This window comes from Macrobrachium rosenbergii, chromosome 20, assembly GCF_040412425.1.
Source record: "Macrobrachium rosenbergii isolate ZJJX-2024 chromosome 20, ASM4041242v1, whole genome shotgun sequence".
Taxonomy (NCBI): domain Eukaryota; kingdom Metazoa; phylum Arthropoda; class Malacostraca; order Decapoda; family Palaemonidae; genus Macrobrachium; species Macrobrachium rosenbergii.
Window position 1 is genome coordinate 27,389,583 of NC_089760.1, and position 25,671 is coordinate 27,415,253.

The 25,671-nt window shown below is 35.7% G+C and overlaps 2 protein-coding genes across 7 annotated transcripts in view; both read right to left on the reverse strand.

The window, feature by feature from the left end:
* LOC136849170 (protein FAM8A1) overlaps positions 1 to 16,780 on the reverse strand; it is a 24,709-nt gene extending 7,929 nt beyond the window's left edge. The window contains exons 1-6 of one of the 5 annotated variants that reach the window (XM_067122275.1): positions 16,641 to 16,780; positions 11,908 to 11,971; positions 11,140 to 11,294; positions 8,284 to 8,434; positions 6,665 to 6,785; positions 2,704 to 2,836 (exon numbers count right to left, since the gene is read on the reverse strand). In XM_067122275.1, the coding sequence (XP_066978376.1) occupies positions 2,704 to 2,836; positions 6,665 to 6,785; positions 8,284 to 8,434; positions 11,140 to 11,294; positions 11,908 to 11,953 (606 nt within the window). In that variant the 5' untranslated portion in view covers positions 11,954 to 11,971; positions 16,641 to 16,780. Of the gene's footprint in view, positions 1 to 2,703; positions 2,837 to 6,664; positions 6,786 to 8,283; positions 8,435 to 11,139; positions 11,295 to 11,907; positions 11,972 to 15,216; positions 15,239 to 16,421; positions 16,494 to 16,640 lie in introns of those variants that run through there. The other 4 variants (XM_067122276.1, XM_067122278.1, XM_067122277.1 and 1 more) reach the window with 4 other exon arrangements.
* Positions 16,781 to 18,327: 1,547 nt separating this feature from the next.
* Positions 18,328 to 25,671, reverse strand: part of LOC136849172 (antigen WC1.1-like) — an 89,146-nt gene continuing 81,802 nt past the window's right edge. For both annotated transcript variants that reach the window (XM_067122281.1, XM_067122282.1), the window contains 8 exons: positions 25,201 to 25,332; positions 24,593 to 24,808; positions 23,666 to 23,830; positions 22,547 to 22,696; positions 21,854 to 21,984; positions 21,261 to 21,367; positions 20,710 to 20,889; positions 18,328 to 20,168 (listed from right to left, as the gene is read on the reverse strand). In XM_067122281.1, the coding sequence (XP_066978382.1) occupies positions 20,050 to 20,168; positions 20,710 to 20,889; positions 21,261 to 21,367; positions 21,854 to 21,984; positions 22,547 to 22,696; positions 23,666 to 23,830; positions 24,593 to 24,808; positions 25,201 to 25,332 (1,200 nt within the window). In that variant the 3' untranslated portion in view covers positions 18,328 to 20,049. The remainder of the gene's footprint in view (positions 20,169 to 20,709; positions 20,890 to 21,260; positions 21,368 to 21,853; positions 21,985 to 22,546; positions 22,697 to 23,665; positions 23,831 to 24,592; positions 24,809 to 25,200; positions 25,333 to 25,671) is intronic.

Below are 25,671 nucleotides of genomic sequence, written 5' to 3' on the forward strand. Positions count from 1 at the left end.
AATGAAATGTATTAATGATACAAGTACAGTAATACAGTGGATCTTCATTCGCAGTATGATAAAAAAACCTATTCAAGGAGATACGGAATGAAAAATTGCGAGCAAAAAGGAAAGCTCAAGTCTTCTCTACTAAGGGACCCATTGTCTATAAATTTTGTGCTCCTCACCCTCTCACATTTTCTTTAAAATCACTTTGATATTTTACTGCGAATTTACAAATGTTCTTTAGCTACTTCCAATCACTGCATGTTTTTACTTCTCATTTACTATTTTTGCTAAAAATCTAATTTGACTACCTCCCAGTGGAATGTATTAACAATAATAAAAGTAATACAGTAGGTCTTTCATTCAAAGTATTGAAAAAAGTTATTCAAGGAGTCTGCATTAATGACTGCACAAAAATAAATCCTTTCTTCCCTACTTACAGACTGTTTTGCTATAAATTTTGTGCTCCTCAATATCATGCTTTCTTTGAATTCACTAAGATATTTTACTGTGCATTTACAAATGTCTAGTTAACTATTTTTATTTACTGCATGTTTTTACTTTCTATTTAATATTTTTGCCTAAAAACCTGTTTCGCTTACTAGTAAAACTGAAGGCAACTAGTGCGGCTGGGTTTCCGCCAGTCACTGACTGGGATGTTTACTGCCTTTTGTTTATGATTTCGTATTTGGTTTATGTTTACGATATCTGCCGTCTCTTGTTTACGTGTTTATACTCATCCCCAGGGGATGGTACTAAACATGGCACCTATTTTGCACGTAAACAGGTAATTATCAAACCAGAGGGGCGAAGTAGTAGTCTTCAGTTTTACCTTTCGATCATCTTCCAATGAAATGTATTGATAACAATAAAAGTAACACAATAGATCTTCATTTAAAGTATAGAGAAAAGGAATTATTCTGGGGTTATGCAATACTGAGCACATAAAAATGAATCCTTTAATCTTCCCTAATAAAGGACCCATTGTTTATAGATTTCGTGCTCATACTTACATTTTCTTTGAACATTCATTAGGATGTTTTACTATGAATTTACAAAAAATCATTACCAACTATATTTTACCTGTAATGCACTTGCACTTTGTATTTTCTAATTATTTGTGTATGTGAGAACAAGTGCTCCTCATTCTCTTATCATTTTCTTCCAACAGTTACCAAACTATATTACAGTACTGAGGATTTTCTTTAGCTAACCACTGATACCTATTACATATTACTACTTTACTTACTGTGTCTGACTTAAATAATTAAAGTTTAAGCTAATGATACAGTGATACATTAAGTGTACAAAATTATATGTAAGCTCAAGTTTGGTTTATCAAGTTAGTTTTTCATTATCTAAATCTCTTTCCTCTTCGTATATTGTTTCTACTGTGCATATTACCAAATCAAGAGGTATTCTAACTGGTATAGCATTTTCAGTAGAAATACTATAATTACTTGCCAACTTCCTCACATTTGATGACATCACTTAACTGAAATTCAATACTGTTTCTCTTCACACTGGGTAAAATCTCTCAAAATGAGATAAAAGCTAGTGAAGAAGATATGAAACTCTCACATTTATCTTGAACCTGGGCTCACTTGCTTTAGATAATTTGCTGATTTCCTAAAATTGGCATGACAGCAACTATAGTCCCACGTGCTGTAAATGTTAACACAACGGTTGGCAACTTATTGAACCCAGTGCGCCAGTGGAAAACTAAACTTATACAAAAAATCATGAAGTTTTGATAAAATACAATTATAATTAAACAAAAAATGTATTCACCATGTTTATTTGATCTTTGTTTCTAGTTACCTTTAGCCAGAGTTGATATTGCTGATATATATTTGAATACTTTGCACACAGTCCTTGGGACCATGACCTGACTAGACTTTGGGGCTGAGGGGATGCCATAGAATATGAATAAAAACTTAAAGACTCTGCTGTTTCAAATTAAATGATTCGGTGGAAAAAAATTCAGTTCAAGAGCTTTGACAAAGTTTGCCAGAAACTGGGCCAAGGGCAGATATGAAAACTGTAACAGGACTTTCACTAGTAAGGGAAGTCTTGCTTAATACCTTAGCAACACTTCATTTGTGAATAACAAAGGATGCAGAATATTGTAGTATATTTCTAACCACATAAAAATTAAGATTAAAGATTATGTATATATGTACTGTCGAGCTGGGAACCCTCCTGATATTATCGAGTTCTGGTTAAGGTGAAAATGGAAAAACAAGGGGCTACTGTATTTATAAAATAAGATGCTACAGTATTTTTGTATATGCATATACTACTGTATTTCACTTACTGTGACCTATCTTACCTCTTTCTGAGCCTTTTATTGTTGTTCCTTATATAAGAAACTGACATTTACCTGACAAGTGATTGGATTTTGAAGATAATGCCTTAGTCATATTGGACAAACACCTTAATCTTACTTGCTTGACTGCAGTATTCTCTCTTAGCACAATAAGCATTGATATTGATGATAATTTTAATAACACATACCATCCTTACTTTACTAGGGTTCAGTTTACGACATTTGGGTTTCCTTCACCCTTCTTTAGTGTTGTCTCCTAATACTGGATGGATGTATGGATCTAGACTAACAAGCACTAGGTAAATCAATTCATTGTGCACTTTAACATACACTGACACACATCAACAATAACAGCATAGATAAACACCAAACGTCATTGAAACCCTTACCTCAAAGACACATGTACCAATCCGATGAATAAGTTCAAGCACTAAGATCTCAGATGTCATTTCAAGTGCCATTTTGTAGTCTGCCACAAAATCCATGGTAAGATTCTCAAAGTCAAATTTTTCAGCATCACTCCTAGAGAGAGATATGGGAGGAATACACTGGAAAGGCTTTCTATTTCTTCCACACATATATCTATAATTATGGTAACTCAATTTTTGCTTACTTATCTGATTTTTAGTTTTATGTAAAAGAAAACTATTGAGACGGCTTTGTCTGTCCATCCGCACTTTTTCTGTCTGCCCTCAGATCTTAAAAACTACTGAGGCTAGAGGGATGCAAATTGGTATGTTGATCATCCACCCTCCAATCATCAAACATACCAAACTGCAGCCTTCTAGCCTCAGTAGTTTTTATTTTACTAAAAGTTAGTTAGCCATGATCATGCATCTGGCACCACTATAGGTGCCAACAACACAGGCCACAACTGGGCCGTGGCTGAAAGTTTCACGGGCCACGGCTGATTGTTTCATGGGCCGTGACTGAGAGTTTCATACAGCATTATGAGCTGCACAGAAAACTCGACTGCACTGAAGATACTTCGGCACATTTTTTACTAGTAATTAACCCTTAAACGCCTGTTGGACGTTTTAAACGTCAGTCAAAAATTGTCTGTCGAATGCCGAATGGACGTTGCAAACGTCGACTGAAAATGCTTTTTTTAAATATTCGCGAAAAAATAATTGTAGGCCTAGTTTGCGGAAGATTTCAAATCCCGCGCTCGGCGGATGCTGGGAGTTCACGGATCCAGCTGTTGTTTTGTTTCTGAGCGTCACCCAGACACGCATGCGCCGAATTTCCCCATCTCGCATCAGAGAGCATCAGAGCAGCACCTTGGGGAGCAATATTTTGACGCAGACGTGTTTTGTTGAACTTTTGCGAGTGTTAGCGTATTCGTGCTGCAACAGAACGCTTGCAGAGATGTCACAAAGACGTTAGGACCGTGAAAGGCGCATACTGCCTGTCGGAAGTGAGCGTGTGAGGCGAGTTTTAGACTGGGATGCTGGAGAAGGACCCAGCATCCAAAGTGAATTTTAACATTCGGTCAACTTTGAATCGACCGAAATGATCAAAAACGCATCCGTAAGCCATAATTATTACATTTGAGTAACAATCAATCATTTACCTTCATTTTGCAACAAACGGAAAGTCTCTAGCGCAATATTTAGAATTTTGGTGAATTTTTGAAAAAAAAAAAATTCCGCTCCTCACTCGCTTAACTCCGCTGAAAATCCTGTCATTTCTTGCGTCAGCTTGCTGTAATTTTTTTTCGCCATTTCATATTATTTGTTACATAAAGTGTTATACATCAAAATGTACGCAATTTCATGTAGAATACAACAAAAATATATCATTCCTTTAGCTCTTCACAGTGTTTTAATATTTACATCGAAATCATGATAACTGACAAAATTTTAACATTCGGTCAACTTTGACTCGACCGAAATGATCGAAAAACGCATCCGTAAGCCATAATTATTACATTCGAGTAACAATCAATCATTTACCTTCATTTTGCAACAAACGGAAAGTCTCTAGCACAATATTTAGAATTTTGGTGAATTTTTGAAAAAAATTTTCCTTCGCTCCGTCTTGCACGCTAACTCCGCTGAAAATCCTGTCATTTCTTGCGTCAGCTTGCCGTAATTTTTTCGTCGTTTCATATTATTCGTTACATAAAGTGTTATACATCAAAATGTGCGCAATTTCATGTAGAATACAACAAAAATATATCATTCCTTTAGCTCTTCAGAGTTTTTTAATATTTACATCAAAATCATGATAACTGACAAAATTTTAACATTCGGTCAACTTTGATTCGACCGAAATGATCGAAAAACGCATCCGTAAGACATAATTATTACATTCGAGTAACAATCAATCATTTACCTTCATTTTGCAACAAACAGAAAGTCTCTAGCACATTATTTAGATTTTTGGTGAATTTTGAAAAAAAAAAAATTTTCCTTCCTCGCCGTGCTGCATACTCCGCTGAAAATCCTGTCATTTCCTGCGTCAGCGTGTCGTAATTTTTTCGCCGTTCATATTATTCATTACATAAAGTGTTATACATCAAAATGTGTGCAATTTCATGTAGAATACAACAAAAAATATGTCATTCCTTTAGCTCTACAGAGTTTTTAATATTTTCACAAATCACGATAACTGACAAAATTTTAACATTCGGTCAACTTTGATTGATCGAAATGATCGAAAAACGCATCCGTAAGCCATAATTATTACATTCGAGTAACAATCAATCATTTACCTTCATTTTGCAACAAACGGAAAGTCTCTAGCACATTATTTAGATTTTTGGTGAATTTTGAAAAAAATTTTCCTTCATCTCCTGAAAATCCTGTCATTTCTTGCGTCAGCTTGCCGTAATTTTTTCGCGTTTCATATTATTCGTTACATAAAGTGTTATACATCAAAATGTGCGAAATTTCATGTAGAATACGACAAAAATATGTCATTCCTTTAGCTCTTCAGAGTTTTTTAATATTTTCGCCGAAATCACGATAACTGACAAAATTTTAACATTCGGTCAACTTTGACTTCGGAATGATAGAAAAACGCATCCGTAGCCATAAATTACATTCGAGTAACAATCAATTATTTACCTTCATTTTGCAACAAACGGAAAGTCTCTAGCGCAATATGTAGATTTTTGGTGAATTTTTGAAAAAAATTTTCCTTCGCTCATTGGCATCCGCTGAAAATCCTGTCATTTCTTGCGTCAGCTTGCCGTAATTTTTTTGCCGTTTCATATTATTCGTTACATAAAGTGTTATACATCAAAATGTGCGCAATTTCATGTAGAATACAACAAAAATATATCATTCCTTTAGATCTTCACAGTTTTTTTATATTTACATCGAAATAACGATAAATAGAAAAATCAACCTTCGGTCAACTTTAACTCGATCGAAATGGTAAAAATGCAATTGTAAGCTAAAAAACTTACAGCCTAGTAATATTCAATCAAATTCCTTCATTTTGGCACAATTGGAAAGTCTCTAGCACAATATTTTGATTTTTGGTGAATTTTTGAAAAAAACTTTTTTTACGCCCATTTCGTTACGAATTCATGCATCATTTTGTGATAATATTTTCTCTGTGTTGCTTTAATCGTTTTACAATCTGTTATATACCAAAATCATCGCAATTTAGTGTACATTACAACTAAAAAAAATTAACTCATTAGCTTCAACCATTTTCCTTACAGCGCGATTTGTATACAATTATATACGAGTTTTTTTTTTTGCTGTCATATATTCCAATATTTATATATGATAATGATATTTTTTTTATTTCTGATGGTTGCATACTAAACTTCAGGCAATGAGAAAAAAGGAGCCAAAAATGAACTCTTAATCTTGAAAACTAAGCGCACTGTGATTTTTGAAAAAACTTTTTTCCGCTTCGGCGCTACCTCTCAGAGGCCGCCGGCATACGGGAGACGTTTTTGAAAATAGGGCTTCGGCTTTAAAGGGTTAACTGAAGGTGGAAAAACAAGCAAATTAGTTTCAAGGCCTGACATGTAGAATTGCAAACAATGACATACTGAAAAAGAAACTAACCACTATATCCAAGCTACTCTGTACTTAGAACTGGACAGATGGTAATACCAAAGTTACAGTACAGGACAGTGTACCATAAGCTGATTAAATTACTGTAATTTACCTTCAGGTTTGTGTCAAACAATACTTCCAAGAAATCCACTCTGACTCAACCTTTTCTGGTGTAAAATAGAAATTAATAACTTTTCTCTAAAACATTTATGTGAAAATTTTCATAAGAATGATAAAAAAGAAATTATGCATGGTATACATCACAAAATGTAAGACAGGGATTAACTAAGTAGTATCATATGTACTGACACATAACCAGCAAACTTACATTAAGCCAAATGCATCAACGGCAGCAAAAGTAACAGCCAACTTGACGACGAACAACAAGAAAAAGTCCACAGCCTCAGCTACAAGTCTCTTCCACAATGGAGGTATGACATATTCCACTCCTGAAAATGTAATCACAAAAATTTACATAAAACGATGCAACTGCACTTTATATCTCTACATTAAACTAATGTAAAAATGGATATACTGTATACTGGACCTGCAACATCCATGGAGAATACATTACTTGACAAAACACATAAAGATAAAGGACAATATAGTCAGAACACACCTAAGAAACAGAGTACTATATACTGTACATTACAAAAATATATACTGTACAGCAATGAATCATTTAAGAACAGAATTGCACATCATTCTCATCTGACTTGTTTTTTGTCCTTATTTATTATATTGCACTTTTTCTGTGAATTTAAGTATTACATGTATGCTCACTTGTGTAAAATAATACAGTAATGTACTAATATATCTGTAAAATGACAAAAGAAAATTTAATATATGCAGTACAGTCGAATACAGTACTGGTAATCAAATACCTGTTGAAAGAAATACTGTAGTGGCAGCAAATGAACTTTTATCAAAATAATAATTTTCTATTTCACTTCAAGCAAAAGAGGAATTTAAATTCTTTTATTTATACAAACTCATTTACTATAATGCCTACATTTAAGGTCATCGAATTTCTTTATATGCACTCAAGTCTTTAATAAAGAAAACAGCAGTAGCTTGGTAAGTGCATGTGCCTCTCGGATTCCAGTTGTATAGCATGGTACAGTAATCGGTTAATCATTTTGCGCATTCTGAGTACTTAGCTACTGGAACAATGGGTTAGTATGAAAAAAATAAATTTGACTTTAAAAAAAATTAAAATTATTTCACAACAAACCCACCATCTATATTTGCCAAAATAACTGTTTAAGCAGAATGAACTGGGGAGGGGTTACTGTAAAAGAAAAGCAGCAAATGCACTTTTCTGCATTATTAGCTTCACATCCAATAAAAAGAAGATAATCCTGAAAATACTAACACCAAAAAAGGCCAGAGAAAATAAAATGAACAACACAAAAACTAAAAAATTCTTTCACTGGTATAAATGATGTTATCTACCAGTTGAACAGTCTCCAATTACAGTACACCACCTGAACTTGTACAACTCAAAGAAAAACATTGCCATTAAAAAGGAATATAATCTAAAATGTACATTCTACTAATGATGATAATGGCATCTGAGCACAAGAAAATATCAATGAAATATGAGCTCTAAAGTGGTGGATCCTAATAAAATATGGAAAGTGAAAAGGCAATGATGACAGTATTCTATGTACACACAACTTTAATAACAAAAGGTAAAATGGGGCTTAGAGCCTCACCTAGTGTCTTACTCCTACTTCACTCATTTTAGCCACTATCCAGCAAAACCTTTGTCCAACGAAAGTAATAATTTAGGCATGGAGAATTATATAAAGGCTTGTAATTCATCTGAACACAAATCAATTGCATCGGGTTAACTACAGTTTAGCTCCAACACTGTTCTCAGCACAAATTAGCCCCATAACTAATTCCCTTCCCAAAATGCAAAACTCATCATTGTAATTATACCACGCTGTGGCAAAGGCTGTTGTTGAGTCTGAGCATCATTAGCCTGGTCAGCAGGAGGTTGAGCAGGAGTTTCAGTTTGTGGCCTGGGGTCCTGTTGTTGGGATGGAGTTGGTGACGCTGAAGTGCTTCCAATGTTACTTTGAACTGCAGCCTGTAAAACACAAAAATGTACTGATCCTAACTGATGCCATCTACATGGGACTGAAATCATTCACTTTATCCATAACTTTTTATAACTATGTTGTTGTACCATAAAGCCCCTTGAATAATAATTTATCTTTAATACTAAACACTGCATCATGATAGTGACTGAATATCTTCAGGAAGCTAGATGTTTGGTGACTTACAAATAAAGTGTTTCTGATTTTAAGTTTTGCTTGAAATTTTTCAAATAATTGTAGTTTCACAATAAATTAAACTACAGCTTTACAAACAACCTTCTTTTTAATGTTGGCATTAAATGTGCAGTAGTAATAAAAAATGTAATCTGTCAAGCACAGAAATACATACCAAATTTTTTCTACAAACCATTACTACGCCTATAATCAGCCTATTTTATGCATACAAAACCTCCCAAATACTTCAGTCCCTCCTAAAAATGAAATAGCAAGTTGCTGTTTGTCTGATCCAAGCTGCAAGAACAGTGAGGCTGGCCGGTAGGAAAACTAGTTTGTGTGGAAATATGGTTTTGTTTATAAAAAATATATTTGTTTCACTACAAACTCATTATTGTGATAACATGGATCACACATTAGTTGGGAAACATAAGCAGCTGAAAACTCCGGGTTTAGTAACTGAAAACTGCAGGATCCACCTGAAGGCAATGCAAGACTGATCTACACATCAGAACTGTGTTGTTCATGACATATAGAGTTGTGCCTGCAACAGCAACTTGAATGCAAAAGGATCTCTGAATTTGTGAATGTAAACTCTGAGCTAGTATGTCCACCTCCCCACTTCAGGTCTTTCAAGGAGTTCCATGGGTTTGGAGCCCCAAGCAACCACAGGTTTCTCCTGGGAGGGAATAATGTACCAGAGGACACTGTCTCCTGAAGCAGAACCATCTGCCCCACTGCTATCACATGACCTAAACAGTATGAGTCTAATCACCTGTGTGTCTCTTCCCTGAGATAAAAGCACCTTCATATGTATCCCATGAAGGCTGTGTCAATAGGAAAGATTATGAATGTAGAAATGAAAAGAGGTCTGCTCTCGTGGGAAGAAATGTAAATTGTGTTATTTTGTCATCCATTTTACTAATGGCTAAAAAAAAAAAAACCAATGTCAGAGAAGCATGTACTTTTAGATACTTGTTTCTTGATTCATCACCTGAAGAATTAGGTCTGTAAGTACTTCTCTGAGCTTCCTGGTTCACAAAGATACTGCAAAAATTGTTCTGGGTAAAGGAACCGCAGAGACGTAAAGGGCTCGGAGGTTTGGAACAAGCTGTCCATTTTCATGCTCTTTCGACAAGGTCTGCTGCAATGACAGACCTATCAATCTCCTGAGTTAACATGATCAACCACATAGCTGCAAATATGGTTGATGGTTATTTTTACACAAGCCTTGGAGCTGGACTTGCGGGTTATTCCGGGTAGCTCCTTACTGACTCCCTTCAGTACCCATGGATTCTCTAGATAGTAAATCAAAAGGGGCATCAGCTCCAGATATTCTTCAGCAATGGACAGCAGTGCAATGGTGCCATTTTTCTTGGTAGGCTTGAACCCATATGGAAACTTTCCTTTTCAGGTGATGTCTTCCTACAGATGAGGCCCATCTTGTTTATGTTCAAGACGTGCATGCACATTGTAAACACCAACACAACTCTGCTGCTTCAGGATCTTTGTGAATGGCTTGGCAGCTTTCTTATCAATACTCACATCTATTCTGGATACTTCAAGGAATCAAACATTAGCTCTTGTCTAAAACTCTGCTGTCAAAAAAGACTTGCAGTAAATGCCCTTGCAATATGGCACTCAAGTTTGATCCTTGAGATAATCAAACAAAGAAAAATTCTTTGTCTTGATGACCCTATTTGCAATAATGACAACCTTCTCCTGAAGAACTGTTGACAGTTTGCACAGGATGAGCCCAAGTACCTTAACAATGTTATTTCCCTTTTGTCCTTCATTGCTACACCACACAATGTCAAGCTTGTCTTCAAATGTCAAGCTCTTGCACAGCTTCTTTAGGCTTGGAAGCTACCCCACACACAATTGCAATATGCTTAAGAGACATGTTTGTGACTTTCATATATTTCAATACAATCACATATTACACTTGTACATAATTCACTAGAAGATATACAACATATTCCAAAGTTGCTATGCTATGCTTAGTACCAGAAGAGACTGAGTACAGCAAGTCGGGTATCCTCACTGTGATCAACAAATGTGACCCATTGCTGTGCAAAGGTTATGAAAATGAAGTGTGTGATGATTCTGCATCACTCCTAGCACAAGAATACCACTGCCTTATAAAGACAAGTTTTTCAAAGGCATGATTGTGGTAGATCATCCAAGATTTCTGATCCCATCATTTAAACAGATAATTATATTTATGGAGTGAATATTGCACAGGTGAAAATTTGTATAACAAATGACCATATATCTAAGTTCAACTGTATACAGTACTGTATGCTATATCAAAACTTCAAACATACCCTATTTCATACCTACACTTAAGAAACAATTCCATCATTTGGCTACAACATGAAAAATGGTCTAACATTCCTAACAATGTTTGATTTTATCAATGGTATTGAACTGAAAAGTTAAAAATACGAATGATAAATATTACATAAAAGTAAAAAAAACTTGGCTTTTGTCTAGTCTTAACTATCTTGCACTAGCTTACCTGTGCTTGGACAGAGGCCAGAAAATAGGGAAAAGTTGCTGCAACACACTGCCACTGGTACAGTTGATTTAACCACACACGAAGTGCAGCTGCATACTCACCAGCTGTATGGTATTCACCTTCATACTGTTTTAAAGGTGGTGTTGGATAATGTTCTGAAATTTGAAAGGAAATTATTATAAAAGAACACCTCCCTTTAATGATCCTTGTTTTTCACTTATGAAGTATACTGGTCAGTACTAAATATAAATATTGTAAATTCTTACATTATCTTCAATAAAATCTTGAGTGCCCCACCCTCTTGAGTTTTTTGAGCATACGGTATGAAAATTAGATGACTCGAATAAATGATGAATGTGGTGAAGTCTGACTGATGGAACAAGGTTTCACTAATGTTATGATTGATGTAAAATTCTCAAAAGGAACTGCCTCTGTCCTCCATCTGAATCAACTGACATAAGACATTTAGGTAAAGTGCAGTAAATTTCATATATCAAGAAGCACCTCACTCTTAAAGAAATATATAGGGAGGTACATGTATAAGCTAAAAAATTAGTCCAAAGAATGAAAAACTCATAAACCCTTGCTATGTGAAAATACTATTTTTGCAACTATCTTAATACACTACAGTACCTGGACTGGCAACAAATGGGTGCACAATCATTGCTAAAGCAAAAGTAGTAGCATCTTAATAAAACATCATTTGAGAACCTAAGATGCTACTCTCAGCCAAATTTTAGTAAAAAAATCAAGTTAAATATGACTTACTTTTTCTTGCTCCTGTGGAGGTTGAATCCTCATTACAATCTGCCATGTTTTAATGAATCTATATCTGGAATGTAAAAATACACTAGTGTAAAATTACAATTCACAATCATTGGAGCTAATAACCACTGGATGACCTGATCCACATAAAAATATAAAAGCAACAATGAACAGCATTTTTTAGTTTTAGCCTTTCTTCCAAAATAAAAAATAACCAAAAAGATTTTGTTTTCAAGATACATATTATAATCAGAATAAGTTTTTAGCTATACAGTATTAATACTCCAGGAACTCTCAGTTTTCAGTAACTGAATCTTGGCCTTGAAGTACTAAGTAAAAGAGTGACCTAATAAATTTCATGCTGTTTTGCTTATTATCTTGCAACTAATTTAAAGGGATATAGTGACTTGTATGTATGTAAGTATGTATGTATGTATGTATGTATGTATGTATGTATGTATGTATATGTATATGTATATGTATGTATGTATATATATATATATATATATATATATATATATATATATATATATATATATATATATATATACATTTGTAATGTTGTGGATAACATGAAGATAGTTCCATTTGACTTTCCAGTCTCATAACTGTTAGAGATGCTATGGAGTTAATAGGGCAAAGGTCAAGGTAAAAGGATTAACAATTTTATGGACACCATATAAAGAGTATCATTTAACCCCTCAGTCTCATACTTGCTACACAGATGTCAGGTTGCCAAAGGAAGATGCTATTGATTTTCGATTCTAAAAATCACCGGTCAAGCTATAAGTCAGGAACAGTTTGATAATACTGTGGATGCCACATAAAGGGTAAAGTACTATTTATTCTATCTGTTTCATATTGCTGTGGAGATGTTATATGGTCAGAGAAAGAGGCCTACATGTGGGTCTCAGCAACTGCGCTCCACTCAAGTAAAGATCTGAGGTTATTTTAACCAATTAGAAGATAGCAAATAGGAACTTCATGTTTTGAACCAGTCTTCTTGACACTTTGACCACCTAAAAAATCTTTTGGCAATTTGGAATAGTAACACTTGTACCTGAAAGGTTTGTCATGTTAAGTTTTAAAGTATATGATAAGGACATGAGAGAAAATTTTCTCTAATTGTATAAAAAACCTTACCTCAGAAAGGGTGTTAAATGGTGAGGCATGTGTAAAGGATGTCTTCATAAAAAAATGAAGTAAGAAACATATGACCATGAGGGATCCTGAACCCTTCATTTCTTAAGTGTCAGAAATGTGGGGGTGGGGAGTTCAAGTGTCCTAAGTTTTGTAGGTTTGAGGACTTGGAAGGAGTGCAGGCTGTTAATGCATCCCAAGTGAGTTGAGGTTAGGCTATCCTGTAGACTACTCCTTTCAACAGGATTTAACCTCTCACATTTAGGGGGACCAGGGAGGCAGAGCACATCCTATGAAAGGTAGAATTGTACATTTTTGGTAAGGTTACGTAGGATTGTGGGGGGGGGGAAGGAAGGCAGGTAGGATACTGTGCCCAGTTAGGTTAGGAGGTAGCCTCCTAACCTAACTGGATCATACTTAGGGTAAGTCTGGTGCATCTGAAAATGGCAAAAGCCATTACTGTATATTCATTTAGTATTAAGTACTGTATTCCAATATTTTGTTTTACAATTTTTCCCGTCACTGCATTTTACAAAGAATTTAAGAGCACATTGTGCATTAAAACATTGTCTGCTGTGAAAGTTACCTATGCCACCATCTCTTGTCAGTGATGTTAGGAGTCTCCATAGTAACAGCATCACTACTGAAACCAGTTCTGCTGTTTGCAATAGCATGAGCTCATCATGAATGTGTTACATGCAACGGCAGATGATAATTCAAACCTGGAGACGAAGCTTGAAGAATACAGAAGGGAAGGAATAGGAGGCATGCAATTTGCAACCTGGAGATGCAGCGAAACAAGAATTCATAACAATGCTGGAGTCTTTGCATTCTGTGACCCTGCTGAATCACTTGAGAGGTACAAAAGTATGCACAGACCAGGAGGCTACTAAGGAAGTCAAAATGGCAATTGGTGGATGGGCCTAAGGTATAATCCAACCCCCAGCTAATACTTACAAGCCCACTGCATGGGTTCAAGACTAAACTGCAATGAAAATGTATAACTACCTATCTCATAATCCAAATATGGTACCAGTACCAGTACAATTACCATGCTGCCTATGGCCAGGCCTGCTATAGTTAAATAGAACTGAAAATGAGTAAGTCATAAACATGTTGACAATATACAAAGTACAAGGCTTATGCATAATAGCCTAAGTTCATTACTATTATGCTATACATACACAATTTTTTTTTAAACTGTTGCGCAACAGGCTAGTTGGGTACCTTTTTAGTTAAAAGAGAACTTCACAACTACTTCTGCTGAGATTCCCAGATGTTTTCTAAATCCTCCCAGTTGTAAACATCCTACAAATTCAGTTTAACAATGGCTGCCTTGCAAGTGAAAACTGGCGAATGCAAAGCAAACTTAGTTCAATAATTTTATTTGCAAAATCAAGACATATAACAACTCTATGCATCACGAAGTACTGTAATACTTCTACTAATAAATGTTTCTACCCCACTAAACACACTATTTAGCAAACTCAAGCCAACTGCCAAAACTGAGACCTAATGTACTGTCTAGCTGCACCTTTCAACCTTAACCCTTAATGGATGGGAATCCTCACATGAGTATTTACACCAGATTTTGGGTGATGGATGGGAATCTTCATATGAGTATCTATAACAGATTTTGGGTGATGGACAGGAATTCTCATACGAGTATTAATATTATGCGCCATACGATTTGGCTGTATTGAGCAGAAAAGAGTTTCCATCACTACAATGGCCCATAAATGAATGTGGAAACTTTAGACTCAGCTCAGCTCATTCATTGGGCATCTCAGGGAGATCAGTATTATTCTTAACTTGATGGGGGGATGTCTTGCTCCTCTCTCTCCCATGACATATTTTTATTTATTTGCTCATAAATATACACAGGGATTGCTGCTGGTTTTAGTTCTTATCTTTTATGATATTATGTCAGTTATAATTGTAATTTTGCAAAGAAAAAAGCACAGAAATATTAGAAAAAACATGTATACCTCCAAAAAAGTTACTACATTTCCTGATCTCTGTAAATTTACGTAAATATTTTACACCATACATACTCAGCATTTGTTACTGATTTTAGTTCTTAACTGCTATGATATTGTGTGAGCTGTATAATTCTACAAAATAAAATAAAATAAATTATTAGAAAAACATGTATAACTTTGTAAAACTTACTTGTGTTTTGTACAAGAGGTCCCACACAGGGTTGTAAAGTCACTTTCAACTTCCCATGGAAGATAGGGAGAATTTTTTACAATTTTTTTTCTTACACCATGTGCATTTACATATCTTCTGCTTTCCACTGATGTGTTTTTTCTTAATTTGGCCAGCCTTAAAATTTGCCCAGTCTGGGGGTATGCATGATATATAGCCTAATTAGCTCATCCCTTAAGTGTTTGGTACAACTACGCCAGTAAGCAAAACTAAACATTAGTTAGTAACCCATGCTAGTCTTAACTTCCATACAAAATAATAATCAAAACTAGCATTAGTTAGTAACCCATGCTAGTCTTAACTTCCTTACAAAATAATAATCAGCTGAACTTTAAAATAAATCCATCAACATCAACTTGAATGCAACTCACTACTCCTAATGATATGAAGACAATAATGTCTGATAAACTCCTATACCAATCCCCTAATGATTTATGGAGCTCTAGACTAAGTCAGACTAGGTTAGGGAAGGTAGGCTACGGTTAGGATATACCTCTGTAATTTATACTATGTTGTATGGTGAACTGGTTTGCTTACTCAGTCAGGTAGGTAGAACCAGGTAACCAAGTTAAATTAGGTTTGGGAAGGTAGGTTTAGGATACAGGCACAAAGGGCTCGATAACTTCCAGTTTACGTGCAAAATAGGCACCATGTTTGATACCAACCTGTTGGCGGTGAGTAAAAACCATAAAACAAAGGTGGTAAATACCACAAACCTAAAGAAAGGAAATAAAATTAAACAAAAACATAAACAAAAGGCAGTAAATATTCCAGTCAGCGACTGGCAAGAACCAGGGTGTGGTGGTCATCTCCAGTTTTACCATGATATCTTTGTCCTTTATGTTTTGTGATTGACGCAGATTACAAACGTAACATAAATAGGCCTATTCTCCCGACTGCTAATGAAAGGCTATAGGTTAGGCCTATGCATTTTAGACCACTTTTGAGTAATTAAAAATTTTCCCCCAGACTTAGAAACACCAGTGCCCTGCTGGTGGCCATCATGACTTCTGCGTACATGGGGCTTGGAAAATCACCAAAACTATTGATCTGCCCCACTAATAATGGGCCTAGCCAGAAATGTAGAAAAAATAGGCCCAACCTGTCGGGGGAATATGTATTTTACGTAATTGGGCTAAAGAGGAATCAGAGTATCTTAGAAATACCTCGACATGTCATCCTATTACCACAAATGGGCGTGCCCGATGCCCAACTACATGACAGGGTTAGGCCACTATGCCTACGCCCAGCAGGATCAGCAAAGCTCAATGACAAGCCTAGGCTCCAGTAACCTACTCTTAGTTTTAAGGAAGTTACACCTAGCACAATAATAATCGAATTAACTTTTAAATAAAACCATCAACACCAACTTAAATGCAACTTACTACACCTGTTGCTATGAAGACAATTTAATAATTACTGATAAACTCCTACGCCAACACAGTCGTAAAACAATTTAGCAATAATTGTCATTTCAGCTCTACGGACACTGATGTTTTCCTTTGTAACAGCACCTCAAATCATGTACACTCCTTTGCTTTACTCCGGCTTTAGAGAATTCTATTATATCCTTGACCAGGAATGCATGATTTATTAAAGAAATTTATATATATATATATATATATATATATATATATATATATATATATATATATATATATCTTACAGTAAATATGTGAAATCAGCTATTCCACGAAATCCCTAGGGAATGTGTGAAATGACCAATTCGCTTATATTTGACGACACCCCAACACAAGGGTCTAGTACTAAACACGTTGAAACAGTGTAGATGAATCAGTTTCGCCGTGTTGAGTACCAGGGTTAATAGCTTTTGGGAATCAAATGTTCCTAAGAGAGTTACTCATTTCACAAATTCCCTGGGGATTTCGTGAAATCCATGTATTTCACATATTTACTGTAAAACATATATATTATATATAATATATATATTAATATATACACACACACACACACACACACACATATATATATATATATATATATATATATATATATATATATATATATATATATATATATATATATATATAGAATATTGCTAAAAGGACCTCATTCAAACTGGATGGTATCTAATGGAGTATTTATTCAGAAAAAGTTACAAGCTTTCTTGGACAAACAGTCCACATTATCAAGTATTCGTGCAATTAAGTGCGGATATTTGATAATGTGGACTGTTTGTCCTAGAAAGCTTGTAACTTTTTCTGAATAAATACTCCATTAGATACCATCCAGTTTGAATGAGATCCTTTTAGTAATTCTACTAATGCACAGAACAATTGTGTATGTGATAAAGTTGATATATATATATATATATATATATATATATATATATATATATATATATATATATATATATATATATATATATATATATATATATATATATATATATATATATATATATATATATACATACATATATATATATATATATATGTGTGTGTGTGTGTGTAAGTATAGAGCAAATATCGATGGTCTGATGTCTCCCGAATCTAATGTATCATAAACCCTTCTTTTGCAATACTTACATATTCTGTACATGCAGGATAGTTGGAAGGCACAGAGAAGGAACCTAATGGGTTGATGGCATTACATGTTAGATTAGATCAGCCATTCACTTCTTTGGTCAACAGATACAAGATAGGGTGTAAAGAAGTAAAAAAAATCATTCTGTCTCTCCCAGGAACTGATCAGAGCCCCCTTTGCTCGTGACGAATACCATAACTTATCTAGTGTAAATGGTTTTCAGTTAACAACTTAATGATTACTGGTGAGAAATCATTCAAATTTTTGAAAACTAACTTTATGTGACTATCATGCATTAAAAGTAACATTTATTCTGGGGCTCCATCCACCTTGAAGTCTGGTTTCTCCTCCTTTTTCCTTGTCCCCACATTCTTCAAAATCTTCTTCCATTAAGTAGTGTCTCTTGCCTTCGTTTCTCCATTTTGTTTTTATTGGGTCTGTGCTCGATAAGGCATTATAAGTTACCGGTCCCATGGGACTCTATTTTTAAAACATCCTGGTGTTCAAGGGAAAATGACATGCTTCTCTCTAAAAATCTTTATTTTTTCTATATTGACAAAAATTCATTAGTCGAAAACCATAGCATCTGATCCATGTACACTTCAGTTCAGGATGGTAATTTGAATTTCACTGAACTGTAGAAACAATTCGACATCATTTGACTAATTCTAACTCACCAGCAATTTCGTAGAGAAAATCCATTGCTTCGCCCACCACTTTGGAACAAAATGATAAGCCAGTGTTGCTTTTTGACCTGTTTGTTTGATGTCTGTAATAATTAACATGATCAAAATATACACCTTTTGCTACCAGTCTGCATATTTGTCCCAGGTGTGTAAACCAATGGACAAGGTTCTTAAGGCACTCTGAAATTTGAGATTGTGCTTCAGTTTCTTTTCAACATAGAAATGCGTACAGTAATCATGCTATATATCAAATGGAAAATCTTCGTGTGTAGGCTGCGAGATTCATTTCTCCCCATCCTGTAAGGTTAAGTTGGAGTCATGGGGGTAAACGATGTGCCGGCTCAATAATTTATTTATTACATACCAAACGAAAGTCTGAATGTATATTAAGGAAGCCGTCAATTAAAACCCGTCCTGCCATCGTGGGGTGGACCAATGAGGTCAAAATGGCAATATCTAGAATTATTATCTGTTTTGTAACATGCAATTGGTGGCGGAATCTAAAACCAGCCTATTTGCCTTTATCACTTTCAGTGAAGGGAAGCACAAAATGACTTTAACAGCGTTGGTTTTTGTAAGCGTTCACCAAGCAGCTGCGTTTTCCTTGCGAAAAAAACTGGCTGTGATTTCTTAATAAGACAATACTGGAAATTAGTCATTTCGATCACAGGTCAGAGAAAGTGGCCAAAGATTCCACCGATTTTAACTACTTTATCACACACAGGAAATTCAAGTGAACTCGTATTCTCTCTTTAGCATAATTAGTTTTCCACGGGGCAGCATTTGTTACCAAGGGAAGCCGAGTCTGCGAACATTAGCCTACCTGAGGTTTGATGGCTGAGTCAGTCCTCTGAGGACAAAAATAACTGGGATTCCAGCAATAGTTGGGATTTCAATCTTTTGAGCAACTGAATGGTTGTATTCTTGAACAATGCAATGGTTGCGATTCCAGTCTTCCAAAGAATGTACTACTTATTAAATTTTACGGTTGTAACTCCAGTACTTTTAGAAGTGCCATAGTTGATTGAGTCCCGAATTAATTTAATAGTAGTGATTCCAATCCTTTGGAAATGTTGATACATGAATTCATTTTCTTTCAGAAAAGAAATGGTTACATTAAAGAATCATTAAAATTAGACTCATTCAATATACTCATTCAACTACTGCAATCACTTCTTAATATTTCTTTTACTGTGAAAAAATTTTAGGGTGCTCTGAAAAAGTGAATTATACCTTTTTCCATATAATTTTTACCTTTTTCCTAACATCGAAATTCCTTCTTCTGTCATCTGTTTCAAGTGCACAAATTTGAGATAACCATAATTATTCTGACTTTTTTTACATTTGGTAACATTGTTCTGGTATTCTCTAGAAGCTTTTTTCACAAGTTGATGGCCATTCAGGCTCGTTCATAAGTATGTTCGCACATTCTGGTAATAATAACAATAACGACAATACTATCCAGAAATAAAATGTAAAATACTCTACAAAATGTCATCCACGAAAATGACGAAACACAACGACGAAATATATCTACAAGTTTCTTTTATGGGGAAACAAATCACACCAAGTTTGAGTACAGCCATGGAAGAAACTGGGTCACCTTGGTGTAAACTCCTGGTTTGTTGGCTCGGGCACAACCGTGACCCCAGCTAGTAATTCCCACGACAGTGTGGCGACCTGAAATTACAATGGAATGACATTAACCTTTTGGTGTACCATCACAGTCTACTGCTTGATACATTTTGTTGACAGCAAATGAGAATGAAGTATGCTTTTATCACTTCTGTGCACACGACTTTTTTTATCCTCACCATTACATGACAAGTATCACATAAATATCAAATTCACCAAACCTTTGGAACAACTTGCACCCAAGGGGAATTACAACTAATTAGTGCATCTTACCAAGCCACGATTCGGACCTGGGCCTTTGGTCTTGATGTAGCACAGTGAACTCTATATAAAATTAAATTTGCGGCTTAATGTGCATGAGCATGAATTCCCAAACAAATTCGATACATGAACACTGTAACATAAATCAACGCTTGTATTTAATACACTCCAGAGTAATATAATCTTACTACAAGGAGTTACAAACCTTTATTGTTGGTCTTGGGCATCTACAACTTACTTAAAATATCAAGTAAAAAATCTACTGGGTGCTATCGATCCTTTATTAGTGTTGTTGGCGTGATCTGTCAACCTCTTACAAACCTACCGTCTACTATGCAAACCATTGGCCCTCCCGAATCCCCTTGGCAAGTATCAATTCCTCCTTCCAAGTATCCAGCGCAGAACATGCCTTCTGTCAGCCTTGTATCACCATAGACATTGTCAGCTTTGCATATTTCATCGGGGAGAATGGGAAGCAGAGCAGACTGCAGAACTCTGGAACGACCTGGGAATGTCCCGAACGACCTCATTAAGCTATTCATTATTTCCCTGAAGTAATGTCCATTTTGCAAAGGATGAAATTATTTATAAAAATTCATGAGATGCCTAATGAATGCCATCCAAGACAGACTAGTCTGTGGTGACACTTGAAAAATGCATCAAACAAGTCACTTGGAAAAGATTTAAGCTGTCAATTTAGACGATTATTAATGGGACTCATCTGAATTCTTCATATCTATGTAACATTTTCCTGGAATCGGCATTGATCTATACAGTAGTTTAAAGTAGTAATAAGACTCACGTCGTAAAAATGTGACAGAAATAACTGAAGGTATTTTTTTCAATGATTATTAACAATGATACAAAGATACATACCCAGAGCAATCCCAAGACTACCCCAACCTGCCACGGTGCAGTTGCGGTAAGGAGGATAATTCCAGCGAGGAGGTACCAAGCAAAGCGGTTGGACATACCTCCCAAACCTAAATAAAAGATAAATATGAAAGTTTGCACAACTGTTATGAAGCAAACTCTGAGTGAAGGCTAAGGCTAAATTATCATTACTAAAGCTTCGTGCTATACAAAGAGTTGCAGTTAAGGTTTTCGATTCACACCGGCTAATTCTTTTAATTTGAGTAAGGTAGTACATACAAATGAACTGTTTCTCGTGGATCCAGGAGAGCTGTCAAATAAAAGAGAGAGAGAGAGAGAGAGAGAGAGAGAGAGAGAGAGAGAGAGAGAGAGAGAGAGAGAGAGAGAGAGAGAGAGAGAGAGAGAGAGATGATCACAGCGCAAGTTAACTGGGAACAATTTCGAGTGATTACTTCTAAGGCCATTCTTAGCTGATCGTTCATTTCTGTCTAAATTACACAACATGTTTGATATCGATGTAATGTATACTGAATTTCCTTAGGATGTTTCCTCTTCATGAAGCCTGTCGTTTCTGGTCTCAAAGAGAGTTCTCTTACCTGACACCTTCTCCATTCCTTCTTTTAATTTTAATAATGGCAATATCGTTGTTGAGGTAAGGGCCTTTGTCGAAGAGGTGATGGATCGCCATGGAAGCTACGCGGAATTCTTGCTCTTCCTCTTCTTCCTCCTACGAAGAATAGAAGGTTCATTTCTAGTTTTTCAACTTAAACGATCAGAGAGAAGCAAGGAAAAAAATTCTTTCCAAGAAAGAATGTTTAATAGGAAATTGTTCACTTTTATTCTTTACTATATAATGACTTTCTTTCTACAAATAAGTATAGAATAGCCTGTATCAAGACTAACACATCTCTCATTAAGCAGTAGAACATGACTACTTTAAGAAATTTAGGCTGTCAAGCTAAGCACTGGGAAAAGAGGGAGATGGAGTGATTGAACTTCGGGTAAAACTGATAATATAAGCGTGTAAATGGGGATTTTCTTTGAAAAAATTTACGTTAAATTTATGCCTTTCTTGTTGGACTAGGCTGGCCTCTTGCCAGTACTTCCTCGAGCAAAGGAGAAAACCAAGTCAATGAACTTGAGTAGCAAGTTTCTCCAGAAGAGAACGTTCATTAAAATGATATGAACAGGAAATATAAAAGAAAATCTTTATAAATATAAGTGATACCATTTAAAAAAGAAACAATTTTATGGTACCCGAAACAACCAAATATAGGGGCTGGTCTCACCTCGGTGTTGAAATCTCCTACTCGGACGATGTACGTCGAAGATGGGTACTTGTGAAGGCAGTGAGCGGCTGTTAGGATGTAATCCTCCGTCAAGATGGCCCCTCCACACCACTGGGTAGGACCTGTTCTGGTGAGGAGGTTGATGTTTACCTGGAGGGAAAAATCGGAACATTTTTTGAAAATCTCATTTATTTTGTTTCTCAAGGGGAATATGCGCGAGGGAAAAAATCGTAACTTTGCTATTCTGCGGAAAGGTTAAAGATACCTGGGAGACGAAAAAGGAAAATTTAATTTACCTTTCGCAAAATTTTAAAAATTTATTTGAAACTGTACCATAAAATGATTGGTTTTCTAGAGCAAATTCAATGTAATCCATAATATGCTACTTTAGGATGCACACATTAGCTGTGCATGGCTTGATATAACTACATGAACATCGTGTGCAAGCTAAATAAATTTTAATAACTTCCTAATAACCACCTGATGTTGAACACTTGTGAATTTTCTGCTTTACTTTTTTCAATGAGAGGAAAAGGCATAATTCTAGTTAAAAAAATATGCAAAAGTAAAAACTAAGTGTACTCGAATACACAGCACTAAGTTCAGAGAGAGTAATGAGTCCTTTTTTAGTTAATTTAGACTGCTATTCTAAGCAGCGACCCATGTATAAGAGGATAAACACTAAGCCAGGATGGAGTTGCAAGACGACAACGAAGAACAAAATTGCTCAACAAGATATTGTTTTAGATTTGTTGTAGCATTTTGTGATAAAGTTAACTAAAAAATTAAGAATTTGAAAAGAGAATAGTGTTTAAAAAGAAATGTTTTCATGGTAAATGTTACTGCAAAAAATGACATAAATTCCACAGAGTGAAAAATAAAGACACTGGAAAATAAGTTCCCTGATTTCTCGTGGCGGTTCGAGATATTTGGAACTAGCTTGGAAAGTAAGATAAAAATTCAAGATCTCCAAGATAGGAGTAAAGTAACTCGAGCAGGCGGTTTAAAATATTTTACATTAGGGTCTTTCTAAGGAATCGGAACTGCTTTAAAAGACTACACGGTAATTTCGGCCAAAGTACCATCTCGACTCTCCTCTAAGGATCAACAGCGACATACCATCCATGGATGCGCCCCTGGAGGAGGCGTGTGCCCACTGACGACTTTGGGTTTTTCTAAAGTTGGGGCATTCGGGTTGTCTTCAATCAGCCTCTGGCCGCAAGTGACAGGGAGGGAGGCCTCTTCGGTGGTTCCTGCCGTCGGAGACACGACGGTTTCTTCTCTCTGAAAAGGGAAATAAGAAATTAGTCTTGGATTTTTTAACGCAAAGCCTGATGGGGCTGGAAATTTAATGCCGTCGCCTTGATAAGAAAAAAGTAGTTCGTAACTGTTATCTCCTAAGAAAGTCCCAATAAGGCAGAGGGGTCTATTTCGCAAGGCATTCCATTAGTTAATGTAATTTATAAATATGAAGTATAATAGGATATATCAATTTTCTTTATCTCGAGATAAGCTACTTTCCTGGAATGAAGATTGACTCACAAGCATTTCAATAATGTTTTAAAGGGCATCTTTTTATTTGTTAAGTGTTTAAATCTTCACACTTTACTTAGCAAGTTTATTTTATACCCTTCACAATAAAATTGTCAAAACTCTCAGCATAACTTTGAATATATAGGGGTAACAAAATCATTGGAGAATTTTTTTCTTCTATAATAAATATCTGATGAGGTTACACTCTAACGGAACGAACCAGAAAGCCACGAAGTTACTTGGCAAGGTTTCAAAGAATATAATAACTATTATACATGTAAAGAGGAAACATCGAAGGAAGATAAGTAGCAACATCAACACACTCACACACACACATAATAATTCACAGTCAACAACTATTTAATAAGAAAAGTAAAGATATAAACTAAAAGAATAATAAGCAAGAAAAAGTTTGCTGAGGAGTAACTTCCTGCGATTATACTCAACAATTGCTTTCCATTTAAATAAAGCGGAACACACGAATCACAGGAGTTTGCTCTTCAAAAGACTTACAGATCTTACAGACGGAGTATTGGAACACTCGACGCCGACGTCTTCAGTGTGGTCGCAGTTGTTCTGACCCCAGGGAAGATGCTGGCAGTCGGACACGGAGGTCTCGTACCCTATGCATCTCAGGTCGTCTATCCAGACGCGTCCTGACCCTGGACCGAACGTGTTGTTCTTGTAGACACGAGAAGCCCCCTCCCAACCCATCATCCGACAAGCCACCTGAAGGAGTACGAAAATGATCTTTCGGTTACAATTAAAAATCCTTTTCTGACTCAACTTTCGTTTATATGAATGAAGCCCAGGGATGAATAGGCTTTTTATTTTTTTTTTTTATCTTACTGCCGTATTTTCTCAACAATGTAGACTTGGAAAATAAGTTTCAGTAACAACAAAAATACATTGTCCCTAATAGCAACGTCGAAATCAAACTGTCAAAGGGATAAAACATTACTAGGGACGGTGTTAACAATCTGTTATGAAACTTGTCCACAATTCGTAATCTACAGAAAATACTCGTATTTCCAACTACACATGATGTTGGTCATTGGAGAAAAGTGTCATTCAAAGCACTCACAAGGAGAGAGAGAGAGAGAATCTGATTGGGAACTTACGTGTCCCTCTTCCAGTCCGAAATCGTCGTCACAGATGGTACCCCAGACACCCAAGTAACGCAGCTCCACGCGACCAGATGAGACACCAGCACCTGTCCTGGCTCCATTTACGAGCCGCGCTTCTAATGGAGCCTTGCGAGAAGAGGAGGAAATAAGAATTTACTTATCTATGTGACTAAAATTGATATACAAGCCACTTTGATGCTACTGTTACTATTACTGTTACTTATTACTACTGCCAATTGGCGATGTGGACAAGAAAACGTGCATGCTTGCTTGCTTACTGCTGCTCTCGCATTCTGAGCATAGCAGAACTGTCTTTTTTGTATTGTAAAACTATTTGCATTATATAGAAACATTATTATAAAATTCGATTGTTAATGAAACTGCATTATGGCTTTCAGGAGGGGAATGCTGATTTGGCCTACTTGTAGGTCTAATAAAACATAAAGATAAGGTAGGACAGAAATG